Genomic DNA, 27,553 nt, shown 5'->3' with positions numbered 1-27,553 from the left:
AACACAAAAGCAGCAACTCTTCTATTTCAACACAGTTATGGACAGAAATTATATGATGAACAACAGAGGTTCTTCCATAAAGTTTAAGACCTAAGGTAGAAGACAGAAACAAAATTCCCATGCAGTAAACAATAATTCTACATTAGTCCAGTACTCCGTGGAACCCTGAGATAAACCATAGCCCTCAACGGTGCGCACCCGAGTGCAGGCTCCCCGGGACCCCTCAGGATGCCTCCAGGTGGCTCATCATGCTCCGCCTGCTGTACTCATAGACCAGAAACAGCGACCCGTTGGCAGGCAACGCTCGGATCAAAGTAGCGGTCAGTCCCGAATACAAGGCTGCTATCCCCTCCCTTTCCACAATCCTTAAAAGAGTTCCGACAAACCCCGCCTGTTTTCCTGACATGGAAAGAACCTGAATTCTGGATTTGATACAATCCACTGGGTATATGACAAGCCAAAGGCAAATCCCAGCAACCCCGCCACTTAACATCAGATGGGCCGGGCCCAGCTCATCCTTCGATCTCCCGGAGGCCAAAAACGATCGGCTCAGTTCATAGCCACCGAAAAAGAAGAAATAGCCCGGTACTTCTTGAAGGAGGGTGCTGGAGAGGCCCTCGTAGAAGCCCAAGGGGCCATCCTTCCTCAGGATGCTCTTCACGACGGACCAGACCGTGCGGTGGCTCTGGGCGATGCGGCCCGACTTCTCCATCTCGTGCATGGCCTGCAGCCGGCACTTCACAAGCTCGGTGGGGCACAGGGCGAGCGCCGCAAACGCCGACGCCATGGAACCGGCCGTGGCCGTCTGCAGGTCACTCAGCTTTGCCTGCCGGTCCAGTCCCACCACTTTCTTCACCAACTGCTGGCAGAAGCCGTAGCACATGAAGAGGACGGAGTTCTCGGCGACGTAGGCCAGGAGCGCGGGGCCGGTCCCCCTGTAGAAGCCGCGCAGGCCCACTTGCGAGTAGGTCTGCAGGCAGCAGTCGGTGAAGCCCTTGTAGAGGCCGGGGAACGTCTGCATCTTCACCTTCACCGTGTCGAAGGGCTGCCCGGTCAGCACGCAGGCCGTGCCGCCCAGCGCCCCCGCGGTCAGGTCGATGGCCGCCTGGAAGGCGGGGTTGGATCTCATGACCGCTCCACCCGACCTCGGGTCTCGGTCTCCGTGGAAAGGCCCTGGAGCTGCGCCGGGCGTCTGAGGTCCCGCCGCCTACTCTTGGCTATCCCTCAGCCGCGGGAAAAGCCCCTCAACCCCAGGCCAGGCCGCGGGCCGCCTCCCCTCGCCCCGGGTAACTCCGGGCCCTCCGCCTGCGCCCCCGCCCCCGCCGCGCGCGAGGCTCTGCAGCGCGCCCTGCCGGCCGCGCCCCCGCAACGGCCACCCCGGCGCCTGCGCGCGGGGGCCGCGGACCGAATACGTAGACACTTTGAATGGGCACAGCAACCGTAAGCTACACGACCCATTCGTGCGGGGACTGGGAGACCCCGGGCGCCGCCCTTCTAGGGGCAGGGGCGGGGGGATACTGCCCTATTGGGCCAGACCCCCGCCTCCCCAGGTGTCTCTGGGAGAAAGAGCCTGGAGCCAAAGGGTCAGCCTACCCAAAGGTTTAACTAGGGAAGACAAACAAACCGCTGGGGGGTTTTTACATAACAATCGGTGGCTGCTTTTGACTGGAAAACCTTTGATAGTCTCTGGGATTAGCCTGGCCGCTCCACAGGGGGACTGGCGCCGCAGGGCCTCTGGTGGCCCCGCTCCCTGGGACGCGGGAGGCGGCCCGAGGCCCGCGGACGCGCTGCTCCGGGCCTGCGGGAGCTGGAGAAGACCTATTTCGTGGCAACGTCGCCAGGACCTGGGATTAGAGCCCTGGGACTGAGTTCTCATCATTTCTAGAGGTAGGTCATGGCACTTTACAATCAGCTTGGAAAAAAATGGTATTTATGTACTGCTAAGCAACTTGATAGTAAAGGGCTGTGTGGTTCCTCGCTAAGTTTCGAGGTTCCTGAGGAGCCCTCGTGTTTTGTGCAGCAGCTGCGTAAGTTCGGGATATAAATGACAACACACTACCTTCCAAGTTAAGATGAGGTTTGGGACATCAGCGAGGGTCCCGCCGTTAGGACACGCTTTTCCTTCCCAGATGCTCATAAATCCAGCGTTAGAATGTATCCTCTTACGGTTTGCATTCCAAGGTCTAGTTGGGATTTTACTTTGGGGGTTAAAAACAAAGTGGGGGAAGGGGCAGAAAGTATACTGAAATGATTTTCTCTTTCATCTAGAAAGCTTTCCTTGTCTGGTTATCTTTGGCTGTCAAATGAGCACTGAAAAGCAGACCGTGTATGGGTAGAGTTAGTCAACAGGTAGATTTTATTGTCGTAGACAGTGTGACCTGGGCTTTTCTTGGAGAAGGCCTAGATGTCAGTACTTAAATTTGTTTTCTCGGGAACACACGTTTCTTCAGAGAATATTCTTCTGATTAACTCCGTGTGTGGGCGTGTGTGTGGTTTGTGTGGATGGAGAAGGGGTATTCTACGGATACTGCTTTGATAAAGCCAAGATGAGGGAGGAGGGGTGACATTCCTGCAGTAAAGGATATAGATTTTCACATAATTCCCTTATTTGCTGCCATACACCCCAACCTTCATCTGTGCCTTTCTCTGACTTTGAGCCGTTGCTTCAATTTACCTAGAAAATACACTTTACAAAATGCATACATACATACATACATACATAAAAATAAAATAGCCCAGCCAGGTGTGGCTCAGTGGTTGAGCATCCATCCATGATCCAGGAGAATGCGGTTCGATTCAGGTCAGGGCACACGCCTGGGTTTTGGGCTCCATACCCTGGGGATGTGCAGGAGGCAGCTGATCAATGACTCTCTCAACACTGATGTTTGTTTCTCTCTCCCTCCCCCTTCCTCTCTCTGAAATCAATAAAGATATATTTCTAAATAAATAAATAAATAATAAAAGAAAATAAACTTTCCATCCGTGGGATGGGGAAGGAAGAGTCACCTAGATCCCTAGGGTGCGATAGGGATCTTGGATATCCAACAGCTCTGAGCACAGACTTTAGTGAATCACAAGTTTCCAGCCTCATGCCTTTCCCCCTTCCGTGGATACTTCTGCCTGCAAAAATTGAGCCTCACAGGTTCTATATCAAGTGGGTTTGTTTCTCTTTGGTATACCCTGTTGCAGACATTTAGCATGTGACATTCTCTGATCTCTCAATTAATTTATCATTTATTCATTTGCTTTGGCCTTCTGAAAATGGTTTGACATCTATAATTTGATGTCTCATCTCTTATTCTCTTAACTTTGGGGGTTACTGTTATTTGGCAGGAGTTTTGATAAAGAAGAGATATGTAAGAACAATCTGCCATTTTAGACTAGAAAAAGATTTATAAATCCTTCATGTCATATTTGAGGGATGTCTTAATGTTTTGATATGACCCTCAAGAAAGACAGGGAGAAAAAGGTATATTTTAATATTTATTGTGGAGGCCCTCTCAAGTTATCCAGAAGCACATTAAATATTTTAATAATGACCACTGGTTTTAAGTTAATTATATCTGGTTCATTGTTTTTAAAAACACACCGAGTTTTTACAAACACAAGAGATGCAGTCTACTCCAATAAATCATCAACTGCTTTTGCATTAAGTTCATATATGTTTTGGAGAAACCAAATTAGTAAAGGCCAGGGATCAAAAGGGCATTAATAGGGAAATGGTCTGTATCCTCATTGAATTGTCAGATACAGCTGATGCACAAATAGTAGAGATGGAGATCAAGTTCCACTAAACAGCTGTACTTGAAGAGAACAGACCCCAGCATACATTAAACACTGCTCAAGACAATAAGCAATCTTAGAAACTATTTTTTCCTGATTCTAACTAACCAAAATGATGATGTTCCTGTTTCAATTTTAAGCACATGTCCTTCCAAGCATACATATCAGAAAATAATGGCAAAGGAACTCCCAACTTTTCAGTGAAGATTCTTGAGAAAAAGAAGACCGTGTATGGGTAGAGTCAGTCAACAGATAGATTTTATTGTCGTAGACAGTGTGACCTGGGCTTTTCTTGGAGAATGCCTAGCCAAATCACATGTTCCCTAGCAATTAGACTGACAGGACCACTAGAGAAAGTGAGGTTTGAGCTGAGGCCTGAATGACAAAAAAAGCTGGCCATGAAAATATCTGGAGACTGTTCTAGGAAAGGGGAAATGTAAGTGCTAAATAAAGCTCTGTGGTGGGACATTTGAGGTACAGAAAGAAGGCCTGTATGGCTTCTAACTGGTGAGCAGCCTTTGTCTATATTTTCACATAGAGTTCTTACTGGATAATAAAAGATAAAAACCAGAGTTTAAGACACAGTCCTTCAGAGACATGAATTGTTACAATTTATCCAAATTTTTCATCTCAAACATTTGATCTCTAGATTTGAAATGTTAGGCTTCATGACATTTAAAACTGAATACTGATTCCATTTACCTAATCTATAGATATGATACAAAACAGAGGCCATATTGGCCTGAATGTTTATTGCAGCATTCTGTGTAATAGCACATTTAAAATGGAACAACCTAAGTGACCAGCCATAGGGGAGTGGATAAAATTAAGAAAATATCTATATCACTGGGGGGGGGGGGAGATCTATACAAGCTGATAAGGATACTCATAATGTATTTTTGAGTGAGAAAAGGTTTAGAATCATGTCTCTAACAGAATCATATATTTTTCTTTGCTTTACAGAACTACATATATGTATGTAATTAATTATATAACCAAATAAAGACCTAGAATGATACATATCAAAATGTTAAGTTTACCCTAGAAAGTTAAGGTGAAAGGGACTTTTTATTTTTTGTAAAATTTCTGCATTGTTTAAATTTTTTCCGTGAGTCTTTTTTATTTCTGTAATATTTTAAAACATTAATTTTAAAAAATTTCTTCATAACTTTTGTTCGTGAACCTAGAAATACTGAAAACTGTAGCCCAACCACATCCACACTCATTAGCCAAGGGAGCTATGAGAAAGTGGATCTTTTTTTGATAACTTCGGATTTATTTAAAGGGAAACGGATCCCAATCTTCTTTGGTTAAGTCTTTCTTTTGTTGAAGCTTATGTAACAGATAATTACTCTTCATTGTGGAGTAATTAATATTAATGCAAAGCTAAGCCATAAATAAAATATAAAACAATAAAGTTACAATAAGTTGAGTCAGCTTATTTATGCTGCAGATATATTTGAAGCAAACCTTTTTTCTGCTCTAATTTATAAACTTTGATTTAGAGCCTTTAATTTGAAACCAGTCAATCACATTTTAAACAGCTGTTTCTTTATACATTTTTCTACTATTTTGATAATTCTTTAAGTCAACTAATTATTTAATCCGTTATGTTCAGGCCTTAGTAAATAGGCAATAATAGTTTTCTTTTTATTGTTTACTATATTCCAGGCATTGTTCTAAGTCCTTTATATGTATCAACTCAATAGCCAACAGCCAATAACTAAACAGCCCTGAGGTAGGTAATATTATCACCTCCATTTTAGAAAATTGAAACAAACAGACTGTTACTTGCCCAAGACAATACAATAGGTCACTGAGCTAGGATACAGACCTAGGTACTATATCTCCTGACCTTGAGATTTTAATTTCTTTACTATTTAATAAGTTTAGTGACTAACAAAGCCAAAGTGCCTGCTCAGTGAATTTACAGCCTAGTGGGGCGTATGAGCAACAGTAACTTATATTTTAGTGTGATAAGCACATAGCAGATCATTTATCCCAGTAGACTAATATAGAGTGCAAGAGATTATAGACACTAAATGTTTAGTTCAGGACTTCATATACAGTGTCTGGTATTGCTTCGCACAATAAATATTTGTTGAATAAGAGGGAAACACAGAGTATAGGCAAAGCCATGATAGAATTGCTTAACCTAGATGGAGATGAAGAAAGACTTGCTGTCCCTCGCTGCTGTGGCTCAATGGTTAGAGCATCGCCCTAGCACCAAAGGCCCACAAGTTCTATTCCCAGTCAAGGGCATGTACCTGGGCTGCAGGTTCATTCCCTGGCCCTGGTTGGGGCCTAGGGAGGCAACCAATCATTGTCTATCTCTCTCTACGCCCCCCTCCCTTCCACTCTCTCTGAAAAGCAATGGAAAAAATATCCTCAGGTGAGGATTAACCAAAATATAAAGAGACCTGCTGGAGTCAGTGACACTCAGGTTGAGACTGAGGGTTAAGTAGGATGTGGCCAAATAAAGGGGAGAGTGTTCTAGGCAGAGTGAAAAGCTTGTTAAAAGGCTCTAAGGCTCAGGAGAGGAAGAGGAGTATAATTAAACTCCTTGGGAAAATGTAAATAAGCTCAGGAGGAGTTGAAAACAGTGAGAGGATATGGTGAGATGAGGCTGAAAAGGTAATTGGAGCACTCATAATCTTGTGTATCCTTTTAAAAAATATAAACTTAAGCCTGAAATAATGATGAACCACTGAATGGTTTTAAGCACGGGAGTGACATGATCAAATATATCCTGGAAACATCACTTTGGTGGCCAGGTCAAAAAACTTAAGTTGGATGATGAACTTACGTAAACACACACACACAGTTAGGAAGCTACTACTGCCATTTGCTAGGCAAAGGATAATAATGGTTTATATTAAGACAGTAGCAGTGGGAATGGAGTGGCTGAAGAGCTTTTTGGAAAGTACAATCAGTAGTAAGAGGGAGTAGTCAAAGATTATGGGTTAAATTTCTGGCTTCAGCAACTGGGATGGGTGGTAGTGCCATTTAATTTTACTGAGTCATGAAACACAGGAGGAAGAGTAGGCTTTCAAGAAAAGGGAGAAATAATGAGCTCCATTTTGAACATGTCAAGTTGAATTGCCTGAGGGAACACTTATGAGTGTTTCCAGTACACAGCTGACTATATTAAATCTAAAGTTCAGAAGACATCAGGCTTAGAAATATGGATTTGAAAATCAGCAGAGCTTACAACTGAAATGGGGGTAATGAAATCACTTTTTGTTTTTTGCAAGCAGCATCTCTCCTTGCCATTATTAATAGAAACAAACCATCGCTAGTGGTAAGGTCTTCATAGGAATAAATTGTTTTGATAAATGATCTACTGTAAAGCCAAATAAAGTGAGAGCTTTTCAGGTGTCAGTCTTATAGCAAAATATCCAATGTACTAAAACAGGAGAATTTGTTACCAACCACCCTGATGTATTAAGAAAACTTGCCTCTTATTATTTGCAAACCTTAAGAAATAATCCAAAACCTAGATACTGAGAGAAACCGTACTTAAGCATCCATATTCTACACTGAAATCTCAAAATTATGAAAACATTTTAGTAAAAGAAAAATGATCAGATAACATGAGAGAAAAATCATCCTTGTGAGGTCTCCAAATATCTGCATGTATGACTGTAGACTAGAGAAGTCTAGAAAACTTATTTACCATTTCACCAGTTTCTTGTCAAATACCCAACTAAAATGGGCTTTAAATTTTGCTTCAGGAGGCTAATATTTTCAAACCAAAGATTTTCTTTATAAACTATCAGAAATGAATTGCAGGCAACTCTGCATTTTGTAAATTTTAACACTGATTCTTCCAAATAGCTCAAGTGTGAGGCATTAGATTAGAATCTTAAGCACATATAAAAAATATGAAAATTATGTTTAAGAAATTTTGAAGTATCAGACTATGTATTGACTTCCTTTATGAGCAACTTTGATGAACTGACATGGACAAATCACCTTGGCTGTCAGATTATTAAATTACAGAAATTAAGTTGAAAATATTTAGAAATATAATCTTAATCCAACACAATGAAATGATTCCTTCAACAGTACCTGAAAGCCCTCCCTTTGTTTTGTTTCTAATATATTAAGCAGATGAGTGTAGCGCTTTTAAAAATCACACAAAGTGCCCTGGCCAATGTGGCTGCTGGTTGGACATGGTCCAGTGCATCAAAGGGTCACCAGTTTGATTCCTGGTCAGGGCCCGTGCCTGCGTTTCACTTGATCCCTAGTGGGGGGCATGCAGGAGGCAGCTGATCAATGTTTCTTTCTCCCTTCCTTTCTCTCTAAAAATCAGTAACAACATATTTTTAAAAACAAACAACACACACAAAGCATAAAAAAGACCTTCATGTACAAAAATTAGGGTAGTTTAGGAAGGTTTTGTACCTAGTGTTTCTTAACCTCCAAGTGGAGCAGATGGATTAGAAACTTAACAGAATACAAAGATGACATTTCTCAATTTGTTTGCACCTACTGTGTTTATCTTTTCCTTAAAACCCCACATAACTGCTTCTTTCCCTACAAAACAGGATCAAATTGCTCAGTTGTTAAACCCCACCAGCAAACCACCTCACAAGAGGATCCAACACCCACTACCCCTAAAAGAGCAAGACACATTATGAGGTGAAAACTAGTTTTTATTTATTGTTAAAACAACTGTATAAAATGATTTGCAACCCTACATATAGAAAAAGAGCTTGAAAATTAGCCACTGCATGGGGAAAAAATTAGGCACTGCATGGGAAAATATAAACTAGCTTCACTGCTCTAGACTACTCTTCTTATTGACCTCAGATGGCACCACAGACTAGCAATAGCAGCTTTTGGCAAATGGAAAAATAGCAGCAAAGTCCTGCAGTGAAGTTGTGATTACTAAGGTTGAACTGTTCATTCCACTAATCTTACAACTTTCCTACATTTATCTATCATACATTCCTACTTCCTACAGGATAAACACCTAGCAAAATTCTGAGAGACAAATGAAATAGAAATTCACATTTATAGTTGTCTATAAGACAAATTCAGTAAAAAGCAGCAGAGGAAATGGCAATTACTGCAAAGTTATATCTAGTCCAGGTGATGAAGCCAAAAACTTTCTTCTAATGCTGACCACTCTATGGGATGAAATTAAGCATCAAAACTCTTCTTACTTTTCTAGAAGTGATTCTAGCTCTTCTTGCAAGGAGCTGAGCTGCTCCTTTTCCCGGTCTTCCTTTTGTTTGAGTTCATCCAGCACAGCCTGAAATCTGTTTTTGAGAGCCAGGTTTTCCACTTTCATGATGAGATCTTCCTGTCGCTTTGCCCTGTCCTGGGTCTCCTGGAGCTTTCCTTTCATGTTATCGATCTGTTTCTGAATTCCCATCACCAGCTGATTGGTTCCCTCATTTTCTGGGTGCTGTTCATCTGATGTATTCAGCTTGTCCTGTAGCTGTCTTTCCAGATCTTCCTCTGTGTCCATGATGTTTATATCTTCCTCATCTTGATGCTGGGCCTCATCCTCATCTTCACTGCTGCTGCTGAGGTCATTGAATATCTCCCGGAGCTCATCATGTTCTAACGAGTCGTGGCCCTGCCTGTGGCCTGACATTCCTGGAGAAGAGATATCGAGGCCTTGATTTTCTGTTTCTTTTGTTTCATCCTCAGCAATTATTTCCCAACGAGTACTGACAGCTTCGGCATCTGTACTCAGCAAACGCTTCACTTCCTTCTCCACGTCCGGAGATTCGATATATTTCTTCTTTGCTGTCTTCCGGAACCTTCTCTTCCTGACATTTTTTAGAGGCAGGGTGATTCCATGGTTCCATATAAACTTCTTCTCTTTGTCCTTGTCCTTTTTTTTGCTTGCTTTGGGATCAGCTGCAGCAGCTGCAGCAGCCGCAGCGGCAGCAACTGGTTCCTCCACTGGAGGGTAGAGATCGCCGTCAACTGTGGAGACAAGCATCTGACAGATATCGGCTGTCTTGTAAAAAGTCTTTTTATCAATGGTTTTCAAACTTTCCATCACACACGGCAAATCTACCAGTTTTGCGGCCAGTGGGACCCGATCCACTCTGACGATTCCGTGGCGCCCATCCGGGTGCAACTCTATTGTCAGTCTGTCCTTCAGATTGACATGGCCAGACTGTACTGCCCGCCTCACAGTAGAGGCATATTCCGGAGGCAGACGTAAGATGAACTGGCTCTCTAGTTCGTGAGGAGCATCATCCTTGCTCTTACTCATCTTTCTTTGTGACTCACTTCTCTAATAACCACTTGTTGCACTAAAAAGTTCCAGCTACTGCAACAGTTAGACCAGTTTGTTATGAATTGAAATATTTAAGTAGTACAGCAGCTAAGCGTCTATTTTTCTTAATTTTGAATTAAGCACCAAGTCTTTAAATATGCTGTTTCTGAATACCAGTTGTTACTGACACTGGCTTGCTCAGTTAGGTCCATTTAAATATATGAGCTGCAATGCCAAGTTCCAACCTCTAGATGCCGCTGCAGGACAATGCAGAGAGCTAGCGAGCAGGAAAGCAAATGGTGGCTTTTCAGAATGATTTGCAGCACAGAAAGTTAATGCCCCAGCACACACTCCCAATCCACAAACTTCCCCGGATCAAAGATAGTCAAAAAGCGGGGCGCAGTGATCTCTCTTCGCCTCGGATACTTACAATCCAGTGACGATTGTAAATCCAGCTTCTCCGGACTGGAAGCCTCTCGGAGCAAGGCGGCCGGGAGCCGACAGTCTCTTTCCTGATTCCTTTGTTCTTCCCGACTCGGCAAAGCAACCCGGGACTGATTACCAGTGAAATGGCCGAGCGCGGCCAGCGCGAAATCTCGCCGAGAATCGCAGCTCTGAGCGCCAGACTGGGCAGCTCCGCAGCTCCACACACCTCCGTCCGGGGCTTGCACACCAAGCAGAAAAGAAAGTGCTACGTCACCGCGCGGGGCGGGAGACGGCTGTGAGTGACAGCACGACTCAGGCGGAAGTGCGGGCTGCCTGAGAGCGCGCAGGCGCAACACGCAATTACGCCAGCCGGCGTCAGACTGTCTTCTCGCGAGAACTTGGCTGTACGCGATGGGAATAACTTCTTAAAGAGCTATTGGTTTGGAAATATGTATTTGGACAGGGTTCTGAGGAAGACCTGGACCCTCCCGCCCCCGCCCCTCGCCCGCCGTGAGCCAGAACTTTGACTGGATCGCCGTGGGGCCGGGCAGCTCCTCGGCTTCCGGGTGCTTGTCGCACACAGGGCATCCTTGCGGGAAGCTTCTCTGCTTCTGTTAACATCTCGGATGCTCTCCAGGGCATATACAGTTATAATTAACCATGCAGTGCATTTCCAAGTGCCCAGATCAGTGGCGTGAGGAGGACATGCTGCCCACAGTATAATTCTAAGTCATAACGTTGGTTATGAAAATGACTGGCGTGGACCCGTGCCTCAGGGTCTGTTTCTGTTCTGAAGAACCTCAAGGGAACAAGGGTGATTCCTCTTTTTAATATGTTTGATGTAGATATAAGTGTAAACAAAGAAGTAAGTGTTCTTCTAGAGGCAAATGTTTGATTAAGACAGAGTTGCCTGACAAATGGTCAGCTTGAGGTAGAATACAATTGAAGTATTACTTCCCTGCCACTCACCTGCCAGTAATTTTTAAATTTGTTAGGATTTTTGTTCATTCCACTTCTACTGTTTTGATTACTGTTTTCTGCTTGTCTCTTCTGTACATAATCGAGTATTCATCAACGTGTGCCTGTAGTATTTAAGCCAATCCACAAAAAAATATGTAATTATTTTTACATAATTATGTAAAAATACAATTATGTATTATGTAATCCACTAATTATGCAACAATTTCCACTTATTTCTACTTATTTCCATTTATTTTTTTAATGGGGTCAGTTTGGTAGAGCACCGAGGTCATTAAAAATTTAATTTCTATTCTCTAAAATATTGACAACTACATCTAAATTCAAGAGAAAGCTCTTAAAATGTAATTAACATTTCCAAAATTCACTTTATTTCTTTATGTACTTATTGTCTCCCTCACCCAGATTGGAAGCTCCATGATAATGAGGAGTCTTCTGTCCCGTTCATCATGTCCCAGTACCTAGTACCAAAACATGGGAGATGTTCAAAAAAAAGTTTGAATGAACCAATTGACCCATCTAGAAGGAACATAAATATAAGTCTAACCCCTATAATAATCTGTGAGAGAAAATACATTCTATGTTACTTTAAAATGAGATAGAGTCACTTCATATACATTTCCTCTCTAGTCAAGGACAGTACTAATTGTTAGGAGCAGAGAGGTTTGCTAATAGTGTGTGTGAATGTGTCCTCTTTGGTTTAGGTAGACTGTGTATTATGGGAGGAAATGAAAATGGCCTGTCACCAGTTTGGGTTTTTTTTATGTTAAGTTTGAAGTTGAAATTATGCTCCTTAAGATAACTGTACATTAATTCTCTTTGTTCTATAATGTGTTGAAGAAAGTTAGCTGATTTATCTATAATTTCCAGTATGATCTATTTTCTCTTTTCAAAGATAAAAATTTTATTGTATTTCTCCCTTAATTATACCTGATTTTACTTATTTGATAGAGGTGAGTTTTAACATGCTATCCTCTGCATAATGCTTTATTTAACTATACAAAATGTGAGGTTATACTTATATATGGAAAATAATCCATATATTGTTTTGCATTTCAATTGCCTGAGTTGTTTTTTTTATGCTCCAATATCCTCATCAGAGAAAGTAACTTAAATTCTATGCAATTCTTATTTGCCAAAATTATTAAGTATTTTAGTTAGCAAACCTTTAAATGGAAGATGGTCAGAAATAATTAAAAGGATTAACTGAAGTTTCCCCTAAGGTATCTGCCTCCTTCAATCCTGAAACATATTGTCTGCTTTTGAATTTAACACATAGTCTTCGATATCAAGTATGATGTTTTTTGTGAGAAGAAAAAGACCAACCTAATTTACACTGATATAAACAATAAGAAAATCAGTTATCTGAAAAACCAGGTAGTCTATAGCAGCTCTGTCCAATAAAAATTTAATGTGAACCTCAGATGAAAGCCAAATATGGTATATTAAATTATCTAGTAGCCACATTAAAATGGCAAAAAGAAACAAGTGAAATTAATTTCAATGCCATTTTATTTAATCTAAGCATCAAAAATAGCATTTCAACATATAAGCAATATAGAAATTGTGACTGATATATTTTACATTCTTATTTTGTACTAATTCTTCAAAATCTGGTGCGTATTTTACACTTACAGTACATCTCAGTTTGGACTAGCCACATTTCAAGTGGCCATGTGGCTGGTGGTTACTGTATTGGACAGTGCAGTTCTAGAAGTATGGTTGCCTCTAAGTAAGAGAGAATCATGGCTTGGCACAAATTGGTTTTCTTTTCCTAAGTTTGGAGAATGACCATTTATTTATATTTTTTCTATTTTTTTTCAAGTTTGCCCTCATCTCCTTATAAACTTCCAAAGTCTGTGGTCACAAGAAACCTGCCAGCAGTAACTGGGGAACTTCCTTCTTTGTCCGTGGTAAGTTTAGAGAGTGGTTACTCCCAACCACAGTCTGTCTTTCAATCAGGTTGGACTAACTTAGGTCATGTACCTATCCCTGGCTCAATAATAGTCACCATTTTGATGGTGGGGAAGAGGTGATATTTGGTAGTGTCTGAATACTTCCTTGATTGTTACAACTGTGGGGGTGGGGTCTAATGGCATCTAGTGGGTAGAGGCCAGGAATGCTGCTATATATTCTACAATATACAGTATACTTATCCCCCACAACAGAGAGTTATCTGTCTCAAAGTAATATCAAGGCTGAGAAACCATGCCCTAAGCTCATTATTTTAAGCCTATATTCCTAACTAAACGCTGACAAGTGGAATGAGATTATCATTATTGGTTTCGGTCTCTCAGAACCTACCTCAGCTATGAATAGGTTCAGCTTCTCCTTAAGTACTCAGAGAATGGGCCCCTAAACTAAAAATAAGGTGTTAGAAGGAAGGAGAGGGCATAGACAACTGTCTTAGTCCATTTGGGCTGCTATAACAAAATACTATAAACCAAGTGACTTGTAAACAACAGAAATTTATTTCCCAATTCTGGAGTCTGAGAAGTCCAAGATAGACACTGGCAGATTTGGTGTCTGGTGAGGGCAGACTTCCATATTCATAGACAGTAGTCTTTTCACTGTAACCTTACATGGTGGGAGTTGTATGGGGGCTCTCTGCAACCTTTTTTAAAAGGGCATTCATACTGTTCATGAGGACTCCACCCTCATGACCTAATCACCTCCCAAATGCTTTACCTCCAAATACTATCACATTGGGTATTAGGTTTCAACATATGAATTTGGTGGGGAGGGACAAAGACACAAATATTCAGCCTATAGAAGCAACCAGTAGTATCCATGAAAGAACTAATTACTTGGAGGATTATAATAGTATATATATAATTCCATAAGTATACAAAAGGCCAAATAAGCACATGAAAAGGTGCTCCTCAACATCACTAATCATTGGGAAAATGCAAATCAAAACGACAATGAAATACCACCTCACACCCATTAGGATGGCTACTGTTGGGGGGGAAAAAAACACCAGAAAATAACAAATGTTGACAAGGATGTGGAGTAATTGAAACCCTTGTGCCCTGTTGGTGGGAATGTAAAATGGCATGGCCACTGTGGAAAACAGTGTGGTGGTTCCTCAAAAGCTTGAAAACAGAATTACCATATGATCCAGCAATTTCCACATGTTGGTGTATACCCAAAAGAACTGAAAGCAGTCTTGAAGAGTTATTTGTACACCCATGTTCTTAGCAGCATTATTAACAGTAGCTAAAAGTTTTAAGCAACATAAATGCCCATCAACAGATGAACGGATAAGCAAAATATTGTATTTACATGCAATGGAATATTATTCAGTCTTAAAAAGGAAGGAAATTCTGACATATGCTCTAACATGGATGAACTTTGCTATGCTATGTGAAATAAGCCAATCACACAAAAAACAAGTACTGTTTGATTCTACTTATGTTAGGTATTGTGAGTAGTCAAAGTCATAGAAACAGAAAGTGGAATGGTGTTTGCCAGGGAATGGAGAGAAGGGAGAATGCAGAGTTAACATTTAATGGATGTAGGTTTCAGTTTTACAAGATGAAAAGAATTATGGAAATGGATGGTAATGATGGTTGCACAACATTATGAATGTATTTAATACCACTGAAATGTACACTTAAAATGGTTACGATGGTAAATTCTAAGTCAGGTATATTTTACCACAATAAAAAAGAAAAAAAGTATATATGTATTTAAAAAGTATGAATAGGCATAGAATATAAATTCTTTAAATCAGTAATTATATAATGCAAGTACTGGTGATTTAAAATTTTTATCAGGATTTTCTACCTTTTTATAGAGAAAATGTCTTTTACACTAGAATTTGCAGTGAGGATTTTTTTGTAATGTAAAATTCTTTTTACAATGGATAATTTCTTGAGTAAAAAGTTTTTTAAGAAAAAGAAGCTTAAATAGTATATCGTCTTTAAAAGGAAGTGTCAAGAGGGAACATTCTGTAAGAATTCTTATTTTAAGTCAATATGCATTTTAATAAGTTAAAACGTTTGATTTAAATTTTGTGAAAGGCAATAGTAATCCTATTTTGTCAACAAGAAATAATGGCTTGCAGCCTTTGTACTAAACCAACTGGTATTCTAAAATAAACCCTGGAAATGAAACAAATGCGGTCTCCTGCGAGGACTTTCAGAAATGAAAGCAGACCTCGGGCCTCTGGGTGCCGCTGTCGGCCAGTCCGTGGGTGGAGCGAAGCGAGGCCAGTCACTGGCGACAATGACGCAGCGATCCCCGCAGACTTTGGAGAACACGTCCGGGGCGAGCTCTGCGTGCCGTCCCTCCTGCAATCTAACGTGGGGATGTTTAACCATCCTGAGTGAGGCGCCGACTCTTCTTCCCAGCACGCCTTTGTAATCCGGGAGCAACCTTGGCGAGGTGTTGGGATCTGAGAAGCAGCGTTGAGACGACGCAGCAAGAAGCCCCCCCCACAGGGAAGGCGCACGGAGCAGAGCGCGGGAAGCGCTGTCTCCTTTCCCGCTGTCTCCTTTCCCGCTGTCCTTTCCCAGCCCCCGAATCACGCAGCAGACCCACTAGGAGATCCGGAAGCAATGGCCAGAGGTTTAGGAGTGGGGAAGCTCGCCAAAGCCCTGCGTCTCGGTGGCCAGAACCATGGGTGAGTACCAGAAGCCTTTCTTCACCTCCGGCCGGGCGAAGAGAGCAGGGACGAAGTCGAGAATGACAGGGTAGGTCTAGTGGAAATGCCAAAGGAAGTCCCTAGGCCCCTTGAACCTCAAACCTTCACTGGAAATCCTAGAAATGCTTTTCATAGACTCGTATTCATCCTGGATATAAATAACATGGCTTTTAGGGCAGACATTTTGTTTTGGAAATTCTAGAAACTATCTTAACAGAAGCCAGGTTTACTCCTAAACCGCAGTAGATTTGAATACTGCAAGTAATTCTCTGCGAATTAATCAGACCCGTTTCAGTAACTATCTCCCCTGCCCCTAGAAGTAAAAGAGCATTAGGGGAGTAAATACTCTGGTTGCTACTGGAGAAATCTGGACCAGAAGAGCCGAGCTGCTACCACTTAGTGGAGGGGATTGGACAGAACAGCTCAGGGCAAAATGCGGGTCTTGGATGCCAATGCCAGTCCTCTCATACGGAGCTGCAAGGAGTACAGCAGAGTCTGCCTGCAGGAGTACCTGCCCTCCACCGCCTCTCTGCATTCTGCAGGTGATCGATCCCCCCTGACCTAGATGACACCCTTAAGGTGGAGTTCGTTCTACACTTTCCACACAATCTCTCAGGGCATACAGAATATATCTAACGCTCAACGACAGCACCATCTTTGACTTTAAAGACTGACAGCTAAATCATGGGGTAGAAGAGAAGACTGGAGGCAGTTTAAGGAACCATTTCCAAAACCTGGCTGAAATAGAAGTTGAGAACTATAGTGCAGTGCAGGTGGCTTTCAGCTGGTGTAGTTCTATTAGAGGCAAGAAATGTGATTGCCCGAACCAATAATACAGGACTCAGAGACCTTGCTTAATTGGAGAAGTGAAAGAGACTACAGAGAGTAATAAACACACAGCAAACAATTCACCTCTAAAAATGACTGTGTAATTCTTTGTGAGCTACTGGCAGAAGGAATTCTAAACTGGGAGCAGACCCTGAAGTACAATGTCACCATCAGAGTCATGGACAAGGATAAGCTGTTCTCCTCCAGCATAAATATCACCCTGCATATAACCCACATGAACAAAAACATTCTGGTTTTCCAGCAGGCCTCCTGCATGATTCAGGAGACTGGGAACACCCCTCAGAGCCTCCATCACGTATGTTAGTGCTTTCAACTCGGATTTGGGGCCCTAAGTGCCTCCTGTTTATTCCTGAACAGCCACCGTGGGCAGAGCTGCTGGTTCTATAGTCTGGCATGTGGGTGAGTGAAGAGCACAATGGTGTTTACTGCAGCCTACCTTTGAGCTGACCCTACGGGCTCATGACCAGAGTTCAACTGGGTTCAGGGACATCATGAGCATGTCTGTACTGGTGGAGCACCATGGTGAAAACACTCAGAGGATGCTATGCCAGGATCTGCAGCTAGAAGTGATAGCCCTCTTTAATGTGGCACCATGCACTGTGTGGCCTGGCTACCTGTTCACCAAGGAGGACACCTACTTGGGCATAATATTGCCTGGCTGTGCTAGCACATGTTTCAGACCACCAACTCCAACTCTTCAACCTAGGGATATACAAGAGGGGGATGTGCATTGTGGCTCTACGGGTGACAGAGATGCTACTCTCCAGGTTGGCCTCCATAATGGTGACAGATGTCATGCTTCACCTGGTCTTTGCTGTTTGCAAGAGTTGCAGCCAGCCCTCAACGATAGCTTGGCACCTGCCTCCAGGCAGGCAGAGCTACAGTTATACCTGGCCTTGGCCTGATCTCAGTGCCCTCCCTCCTCCAGTGACTGGCCATCATCCTGCGCCTACAACAAGCCTCCAGCCCTGCTTTCAGCCTGGTCTCTGGTCCAAGCCTGGATTTGGAGTTGCTCTCACTTTGGCGAGAGTCATTTGTCTTAATCCTACAATCTATGTGTGGCTTCAGATATTGCCAAATCTTAAAATTAAGTTAACTCAAGAAACATCCTTCAACCGGATATTCTCTGTAGTGCCAGGAATGAAGCTTTAAATATTACATTGGATTCAAATGTATACGTGTGAGTTTTAACACTTTTATTTCATAAACACCCTATTATAAATCAATTCTGCTTGTTTTTTCTTGTAGAGGGGGACTCTACAAGTTTAATTGCTAGTTTTTATGTATATTTTGATTTGTCTCATTAACCTGGACAGTTCATTTGGGGAAAGATGTGTGCCTATTAATGTATGTTCTGAAAAATTGTGTTTCCTGCCGAAGAGTTCTTTCCTTGCAATATTGAAGGAGGTTCATTACATCTTTAAGCTTCTGCCCTTGAGCTCCATATACTTGCCTTTGAGAAGCAGAGAAACTGTAGATTTTGTTATACAGGACCAGAAATTCTCCTTCCAAGAAATTTTCTTGTGGCCTTTGATTGTTTCTTTTGTTTCCTCACTTTCCATGCTCTTCTCAGCCATGTGTCCAAGGGTTGGCTGTCAACCTCTGGCGCAATTTGTTTCTGAAAATGTCAACCTCTGGGATGGCTAAAGATAAATAAATCACCTAAGCCTAAGACATTTTAGTTAGTAACCTTTTACTAATTTTGCAATAAGTAAATGAAGGAAGACAACCGAGTCTAAAAATTCTGCTATTTAAGAACACCAACTTCTCTTGGAGAAATAACTGAGTGTGCTTGTAGGAGAATACATGTTATCCTAATAGCCTGTCTAAAAATAGAGATGCAGATGTGGCCTTTTTCTTTTCAGTTTTGAAGAATATAACTACCTCTTGTGCTTCTTAAATTCGAAATCTAACTTAGACATTCATGTGACATTTTTCCAGTGAAATTCCAAGAGCCCAATGTTATTTTATTCAAAATACATTACCTTTGGGTGAACTAAAAGTCTTTTAAAGAACCCATATTAAAGATCTTTTAAAATCCACATTAAAAAATCTATATAGACACTTCAGAAAAAGACAAAAAAATGAGTCTGGGTTAAAATATATCCTTCCACCTGGCCGGCATCACTCAGCGGTTGAGCATCGACCTAGGGTCCAGAAGATTGCTGTTCGATTCCAGGTTAGGGCACATGCCCAGGTTGCAGGCTCAATCCCCAGTCAGGGACATGCAGGAGGCAGCTGATCAGTGATGACTCTCTCATACTCTCTCATCATTGATGTTTCTCTCTCTCTCTCTCTCTCTCTCCCCCCCTTCCTCTCTCTGAAATCAATAAAGATATATTTTAATATATATATATATATATAAATATCCTTCAGAAATGCCAAGGTTTCTGCCCTGGACAGTTTTGCTTTAGTGGTTAGAGCGTCCACCGTGGACTGAAGGGTCCTGGATTTGATTCCAGCCAAGAGCACTTACCTCAGTTGCAGGCTTATCCCCAGCCCAGTTGGGCTCATATAGGAGGCAATCAATTGATGTGTCTCACATCAATGTTTCTCTCTCTCTCTTCCCTCCTTCCACTCTCTCTGAAAAGCAATGGAAAAATAATCCTTGGGTGAGGATTTAAAAATAATGCCAAGGTTTCTGATAAATATTCGAAGCACAGTGCAGATTAATTGGGACAGTCCAATAAAGTCTGGCTTATATTCTAAAAGTTTGTTTTTCTCTTTGATTTTTTCATCCTCACAGGGCAGTTGCTCTTCTGTGTGGCTTAAGAAATTATCAACTGGTCAATATATAGCACAGAGTGGAGAGCAATGATTTTTGGCCCCTTTGTGATAGTCCCTGAATAGCACACAGGGAATGCAGGTAGCTTGGGAACAATGGGTTTCTACTGCATATTGCAGTTTAGCAACATTTAGATATGATTAATTAAATGAGCATAATACTTTCTCCTTTTCATACATATATTGTACAATGCCTAACTGTTTCCTTGACAAATAGATCTAAGACTTAAAGATAGATAGATAGATCAGGTTAATGAGAAGAGAAAGTTTATTTTATAAGCGTGCAGTAACTGGTTTTGACTCTAGGCGCCACTGTTCACCAGCCTGGGAGATACAGGCAGCAAGCTCGCGCACAAACCCCACCAAAAAAAAAAAAAAAAATGCTTCTTAGAACCTCCATCACAGCCAGATTGCAAACAGCTTCCCTGAGGCTGCGCAGACCCTACTCCTGGACCACTTTCCGTTCTGAATTCTTCAGAAAATTCAGTTAATTTAGGCTCAGAAGAGCAGAGGAACAATACCCTTGGTACCGGACTGAGAGAAAACTGCGAAGCGAGAAAGCAATGGCGATTTGGGTGAAGCTGCCCGGCTACAGCAGGCTGGTCCTGTGGTTCCTTTTTCTGGAGCTGTTGCTGGAAGCCAGGGCTGGGAAGATCCGCTACTCGGTGCCAGAGGAGACAGACGAAGGTTTCTTCGTGGGCGACATTGCCAAAGACATGGGGCTACAACCCCAGGAGCTGGCGGAGCGCGGAGTCCGCATCGTCTCCAGAGGCAGGACGCAGCTCTTCGCTCTGAATCGGAGAAGCGGCAGCCTGGTGACCGCGGGCAGGATAGACCGGGAGGAGCTCTGCGCCCAGAGCGCACGCTGCCTGGTGAGTTTTAACATCTTGGTAGAGGATAAGATGAAGCTTTTCCCTGTCGAAGTGGAAATAATGGATATTAATGATAACATTCCCCAATTCCAGTTAGAGGAAGTGGAATTTAAAATGAATGAACTAACCACTCCAGGTACAAGGATTCCTCTGCCTTTTGGGCAAGACCTTGATGTGGGTATTAATTCACTCCAGAGCTACCAGCTCAGCTCCAACCCACATTTCTCCCTGGATGTGCAACAAGGAGCTGACGGGTCCCAACAACCAGAGATGGTGCTGCAGAAGCCCCTGGATAGGGAAGAAGAAGCTCTCCACCACCTCCTCCTCACAGCCTCTGACGGGGGCAACCCAGTCCATGCAGGAGCCCTCCGCATTCGTGTTCAGGTGGTGGATGCAAATGACAACCCTCCAGCATTTACCCAAGCACAGTACCATGTGAGTGTCCCGGAGAACGTGCCGCTGGGCACTCAGCTGCTCACAGTAAAAGCCACTGACCCAGATGAAGGTGCCAATGGGGAAGTAACATACTCCTTTCATAATATAGACCAAAAAGTGGCGCAAATATTTCAGTTGGATTCTTACACGGGAGAAATATCAAATAAAGAACCCTTGGATTTCGAAGAATACAAAATTTATCCAGTGGAGATTCAAGCTCAGGATGGTGCAGGCCTCATGTCTCGAACTAAGGCGCTGATCAAAGTTCTGGACATAAATGATAATGCCCCAGAAGTGACCATCACTTCTGTCACCACTGCAGTCCCAGAAAACTTTCCTCCTGCAACCATAATTGCTCTTATCAGTGTGCATGACCAGGACTCTGGAGACAATGGTCGTACTACATGTTCCATTCCTGAAAATCTACCCTTTAAATTAGAAAAGTTAGATGATAGTTATTACCGTTTAGTGACAGAAAGAACTCTGGACAGAGAACTGACCTCCAGGTACAACATCACAGTTACAGCAACAGATCAGGGAATTCCGACTCTGTCTACGGAAGTGTGCATTTCATTGCAAGTGACAGATATCAACGACAACCCCCCTGCCTTCACCCAGGGCTCTTACTCCACCTACATACCGGAAAACAACCTCAGAGGAGCCTCCATCTTCTCTGTGACAGCCCAGGACCCTGACAGCGATGAGAATGCCCGAGTTACTTACTCCCTGGCAGAGGACACCATCCAGGGGGCACCTCTGTCCTCCTACGTTTCCATTAACGCAGACACCGGCGTGCTGTACGCGCTGCGATCTTTTGACTATGAGCAGTTTCTGGACCTGCAACTGACAGTGACTGCTCATGACAGCGGGGACCCGCCGCTCAGCAGCAACGTGTCCCTGAGCATATTCCTGCTGGATCAGAACGACAATGCGCCCAAAATCCTGTATCCCACTCTCCCCACCGACGATTCCACTGGCGTAGAGCTGGCGCCCCGCTCCGCAGAGCCCGGCTATCTGGTGACCAAGGTGGTGGCGGTGGACAGAGACTCAGGCCAGAACGCCTGGCTGTCCTACCGCCTGCTCAAGGCCAGCGAGCCGGGGCTCTTCGCGGTGGGGCTGCACACGGGCGAGGTGCGCACTGCGCGGGCGCTGCTGGACAGAGATGCGCTCAAGCAGAGCCTGGTGGTGGCTGTCCAAGACCACGGCCAGCCCCCTCTCTCGGCCACTGTCACGCTCACAGTGGCCGTGGCTGACAGCATCCCAGATGTGCTGGCTGACCTGGGAAATCTGGAGCCCTCCGCTAATCCCGATGACTCCAGCCTCACTCTGTACCTGGTGGTGGCAGTGGCCGCGGTCTCCTGCGTCTTTCTCGCCTTTGTCATACTGCTGCTGGCGCTCAGGCTGAGGCGCTGGCACACATCACGCCTGCTCCAGGCTTCAGGAGGCGGGGTGGCGGGCGTGCCCGCCTCGCACTTTGTTGGTGTGGAAGGGGTGCGGGCTTTCCTGCAGACCTATTCCCACGAGGTCTCCCTCACCGCGGACTCGCGGCAGAGCCACCTGATCTTCCCGCAGCCCAACTACGCGGACACGCTCATCAGCCAGGAGAGCTGTGAGAAAAAGGATTTTCTATCAGCACCGCAGTCTTTACTTGAAGACAAAAAGGAAACATTTTCTCAGGTAAACTTTTTGTAGCAAATTTACCTAGATAAAAATAACCCCTGAGTTTACTTACTTGCTTTCCCTCTTTACTACCAACATTTCTTCTATTTCCCATATATCTTTGTAGATTTCCATTTCCAAATCCTGGAAAATCACTATTAAATGTTTATACCCAGTGTATCTATAATTGTTCTTACATTGAAGAGGAGACTGTAGGTGATTGGGATGAAAAGTGCGCGCGAGGTGCTACCTCAGTCATGAAGGGAGCACCGCCTCAGAAACAAGGAGATCTGGCTTCTAACATTTTCTTGTGTGCCTCTTGCCAAATAGCTTTTCTTTGGTCTTGGTTTACATGCCTTATCTGGCAAGGGTGGGGTTTGACTAGAAAAGACACACCAATATTTATGTTACTAATAGTGTTTTCAAATTCCCTTAAATTACAAACACCTCCTAATTTATTCCTAAATATGATGTAGGTGTCATCTGTCAGGTGCGAGGGTGCTATTTTTGGGGGGACATTTCAAGGGGTAAAGATTTTTAAAATAGTAATTTTAGTTGTGTTAGTACAAAATGATGGAAATCGATGTAAACTGCAGACTTAAGTTATTGTTGGCTATCTTAGTCCTTTGTTTAATACTTTATCTTGAGGTATTTTATGAAGGCTAAGAAGACATCCAACACTTGCGGTAATAAAATGGATGATAGCAAATTGACTATGCATGTGAGGACTAGTGTGCTTTGTTTGTTTTGTTAATCTTCACCCAAGGATATTTTTTCCATTGATTTTTTTAGAGAGAGTGTAAGGGAGGGAGAGAGGGGGAGAGAGAGAGAGTGAGAGAGAGACATTGGTTGCCCCCCCCCCCCCGGGATAGAACCTGCAACCTAGGTACATGCTTTTGACTGGGAACCGAACTCTGGACCCTTTGGTGAGCAGGCCAGCGCTCTAACCACTGAGCACACCAGCCAGGGCTATGTCCCATTTTAATGTATGTGTTAACCCTTCAAAAGAAATACATCATAGGGGAGTAAGTCCATGCTTCAATTTACTTATTCTGCTCCAATAAATTACAGAGATACATAAAATATAAAAAGGAAAGCAAAAACATAGTAAGGCACAAATAAAAGATAAATATCTAAATGGACGAAAGGTGAAAGAGAAAGTGCTGAGCCAGGCTAAAGCTGTGAGAGTTCTAATCTTGGATTTAGATGAAGGTCAGGAGATTGTTCCAGCTGCGCTACAGAGACAAAAGTCCTTCAGGCTAAACAAGGGACTTGGCCAGGTTTACTACTTAAATGCAAAATAAGCAATTAGGTCCCTCAGCTAGTTAAAAAGGGGAAATTGCATAAAAATGCTGCCTACCGATTCCTTTGGTCATAACTTGTTGCAAGCCAAGACCAAGGGAGAGTGGTGGATACAGATGGCTGATTTTAGAAAATGAACACTGAAAATATCTCAGGTGTGACCTGCGGTATCAAAACACTGAACCCAGGAGTGAGGAAGAGAGGCAGAGGAAGTTGGGGGTGGGAGGAGGCTCTTCCACTTAAAATAAAAGTACAAACCAAAATGTTGAAACATGTTGTCTTCTGGAATTTATTGTTGTTAATGAGAAGTTTTCTGTCAACAAATTGTCATTCTTTTTTAGGAAATATCTGTATTCTCTCTGATGGCTTTTAAAATTTTCCCTCATTCCTGCTGAATGTCTAAGTGTGGATTTTTATTTTTATTTCTGTTTGGTACCAAGAGCATACTCTCAATAACATAACTTATAATTTAAACTTTTCTCAGTTCTTAAAATATTGTTTCTGTATATATAAATGAGCTCAGTGGTTTACCTATTAAAATAGATTATCAAGTTGGATGATTTTTTAAAAAATATATATCTTTATTGATTTCAGAGAGAGGAGAGGAGAGGGGGAGAGAGAGATAGAAACATCAATGATGAGAGAGTCATTGATCGGCCGCAGCCCGCAAACCGGGCATGTGCCCTGACTGGGAATCAAACCCCGATCACCTGGATCCTAGGTTGATGCTCAACCGCTGAGCCACACCCGGCCGGGCAAGTTGGATGATTTTTAAAGTCCATCTATATTCTGCCAACAAGATACATGCTTAAAACAAGGATATACAGTATATATCTTTATTTTCAGTATTTCAATGTAACTCACACACATTCACAAAACAAAGCAGCCATGTCAATATTAATATAACAACAAAGTAGTGTTTAGGCAACAACATTAATAGTGATTTTTTAAAAATGAGCTGCTCATAATTATAAAAAGAACAGGCTAAAGGTTATAAAAATTATGAGCTCCCATCACTGAACAATATAGCTTCAGAAATAATACCAGGAGATTTTAACCCAATTCCATAAGAAACTATAGACCTCACAGGCAGAAAATTGCTAAGCATATAGAAGATTTGAACAATAGAATCTATAAGAGTGATCTAATAGATCTATATAGAATTCTATACACATACAACATGGACTAGCCATTCTCTACATGAGCATATGGAAAATCTATAACAATTGATTGCATAGGCATCACCAAAAAGGCACAGCAAATTCCCAAGCACCAATAATATATGTACCTGATAACATACTTAAATCACAAAGTTGGGGGGATGGGGGAAATGAGGAGAGGTTGGTAAAAAGGTATAAACTTACAGTTATAAGATGAATAAGGCCTGAGGTCTAATGTATAACATGGTAGAGACTATAGTTGATGATGCTGTGTTGTAAAATTAAAATTTGCTCAGAGTAGAATTTAAATGGTCTCATTAAAAAGATAAATATGTGAGGTGATAGATGTGTTAATTAACTCTGGAGGGATCTTTTCCAAATATATACATATATCAAGTCATCATGTTGTATACTTTAAATATTTTACAATTTTATTTGTCAATCGTACCTCAATAAAACTGGGGGGAAAATCAGAACTCAAACATTTAAAAATAGTAAAAGATAAAAATAGTAAAAGAAAACAAGAAAGTTTGGATACTTAAATCTATACCCCTAAATTATTCTTGGATTTTAAAAACCACAGTGGAAATGAAAACTATTTAGAAATAAACAAAAATTAAAATATTTATTAAAATTGTGGAATGCAGCTAAAACAGTATTAGTGATAAATTTATAGACAAATGCAATATGTATTTTTTAAAAACAAATGACTTAAAATAAATGAATTTAACTTGCCACTTAAGAAACAAAACAAAACCAAAAAATACCAAACGCAAACAAAAAAGAAACAAAGCAGAAAACACAGCGGAAAAATAACAAAGATAGAAGTATAAGTTATTGAAATGCAAACAAAGGAGGGTTCTGATGATGAAACAATGGAAGCAAACAATAAAGGTCATACAAGTGGAGAGAAAATGAAAATTTTGTCAAGTCCAAGTTGGGACTAACATCGGCTAGGCAGATGCCATGACTAAAAATCTTTTTAAACATTCTGAAGAAAAATCCAAAATTGTGATAAAAAACAAAGGCCTGGAAAAGGAGAAAAAGAAAGAAAAGCAAGGAAGACTGGGGAAAAAATAACTTGTTATGAATCAAGAAGCATGAATGGGAAGTAACATATTGAGTAAAACCAGATATTGTCAAAGACAAAAAGATAAATCTTTAGAAAATTGCAATGAAGGCTGTTGAGTAGTTATTTAATGAGACTCAAGCATCAAAACAGCATTGGTGAGTCCTGGCTGTTTTGCTCAGTGGTTAGAGCGTTGGCTCTCGGGTGAAGGGTCCCAACCCCGTTCCATTCTGGCTCGATCCCCACCATGTTGGAAGCAATCAATGGATGTGTCTCTCTCACATCAGTTATCGCCCCCTTCCACTCTCTCTGAAAAAGCAATGGAGAAAAAATATCCTTGGATGAGAAATAAACAACGTCTATGGAAAGGTTTTTAAAAACAAATTTGAGGCCCTACTAGAAAGTATGGTCAGTTGATATAAATTGTTTCCAATAAAATTTCATCAGTGTTCTCAGAGAATTGGATAAAAGTGAAAATGGAAAAAGTTCAACAGGAGAAGCCAAAAGGCAAACAGACTTAAGAGAGATTAGAAATGTCCAATATCATTAAGAATATTGATTCAAAATCTCAATTAAGGTATTATCAAATCCTGCTCACTACATATTTTAAAATAATATTATAACTTATTTTTTAAATAATATTTATAGCTTATGACATAGTTTATGTTGGGGATACAAGGATATCTTAATAATATCCATTGTTCTAATAATGTAAAACTTCATATTAAGAGATTAAAGATTAAAAGCCATGTATTTATTTCAACATAGGCATAATAAAATTCTTAAGAACATTCAATGCATGATTAAAATCTTTTTGTTAACTAGGAACTGAAGGTAACTTTCTTAAACCTGATAAAACAGTATCTATTAAAAACTTATATGTAATCTACACAAAGCCATCTACAGATTCAATGCAATCCCTTTCAAAATCCCAATGACCTTTTTTGCAGAAACAGAAAAAAAAAATCCATCCTAAAATTCATATGGAGTATCAAGGGACCTTGACTAGCCAAAACAATCTTGTGAAAGAAGAACACAGTTGGGGGTCTCACATTTCCTGATTTCAAAACTTAATTCAATGGTCCAATAATCAGAACAGTATGATACTAGCATGAAGACAGACATATATGGTGTAGAATAGAGACACCAGAAATAAACTGTCACATATATATATGATCAAATGATTTTCAATAAGGGTGCCAGGACTGTTCAATAAGGAAAGGACAATCTTTTCCACAAATGGTTTTGAGAAAACTGGATGTCCACCTGCAAAAAACATGAAGTTGGGCCTTTACCTTACACCGTATACAAAAATTTACTCAAGATGGATCAAGGACCTAAACA

At 41.8% G+C, this 27,553-nt stretch overlaps 2 protein-coding genes and 1 pseudogene across 3 annotated transcripts in view; 1 reads left to right on the top strand and 2 right to left on the bottom strand.

The window, feature by feature from the left end:
* Positions 1-223: 223 nt before the first annotated feature.
* LOC308555990 (mitochondrial ornithine transporter 2 pseudogene) lies at positions 224-1,129 on the bottom strand (annotated as a pseudogene). Its single transcript has one exon. The product of its transcript is annotated as a mitochondrial ornithine transporter 2 pseudogene (transcript).
* A 7,291-nt stretch (positions 1,130-8,420) lies between these two features.
* TAF7 (TATA-box binding protein associated factor 7) lies at positions 8,421-10,719 on the bottom strand. Its single transcript, XM_081134884.1, has one exon. It carries the CDS (start codon positions 10,022-10,024, stop codon positions 8,951-8,953), a length of 1,074 nt encoding a protein of 357 aa, XP_080991010.1. The 5' UTR covers positions 10,025-10,719; the 3' UTR covers positions 8,421-8,950.
* Positions 10,720-20,188: 9,469 nt separating this feature from the next.
* LOC308555970 (protocadherin gamma-C4) overlaps positions 20,189-27,553 on the top strand; it is a gene marked incomplete at its 5' end in the record, with an annotated part of 156,214 nt that continues 148,849 nt past the window's right edge. The window contains one exon of the mRNA XM_081134820.1: positions 20,189-22,696. Coding sequence (XP_080990946.1) covers positions 20,276-22,696 — 2,421 coding nt within the window. The remainder of the gene's footprint in view (positions 22,697-27,553) is intronic.

The sequence above is a fragment of the Miniopterus schreibersii genome, assembly GCF_964146895.1.
Source record: "Miniopterus schreibersii genome assembly, chromosome: 4".
In the NCBI taxonomy this organism is placed as follows: Eukaryota; Metazoa; Chordata; class Mammalia; order Chiroptera; family Miniopteridae; genus Miniopterus; species Miniopterus schreibersii.
The sequence above is the reverse complement of the archived record's forward strand: the minus strand, read 5'-3'. Positions and strand labels throughout refer to the sequence as shown.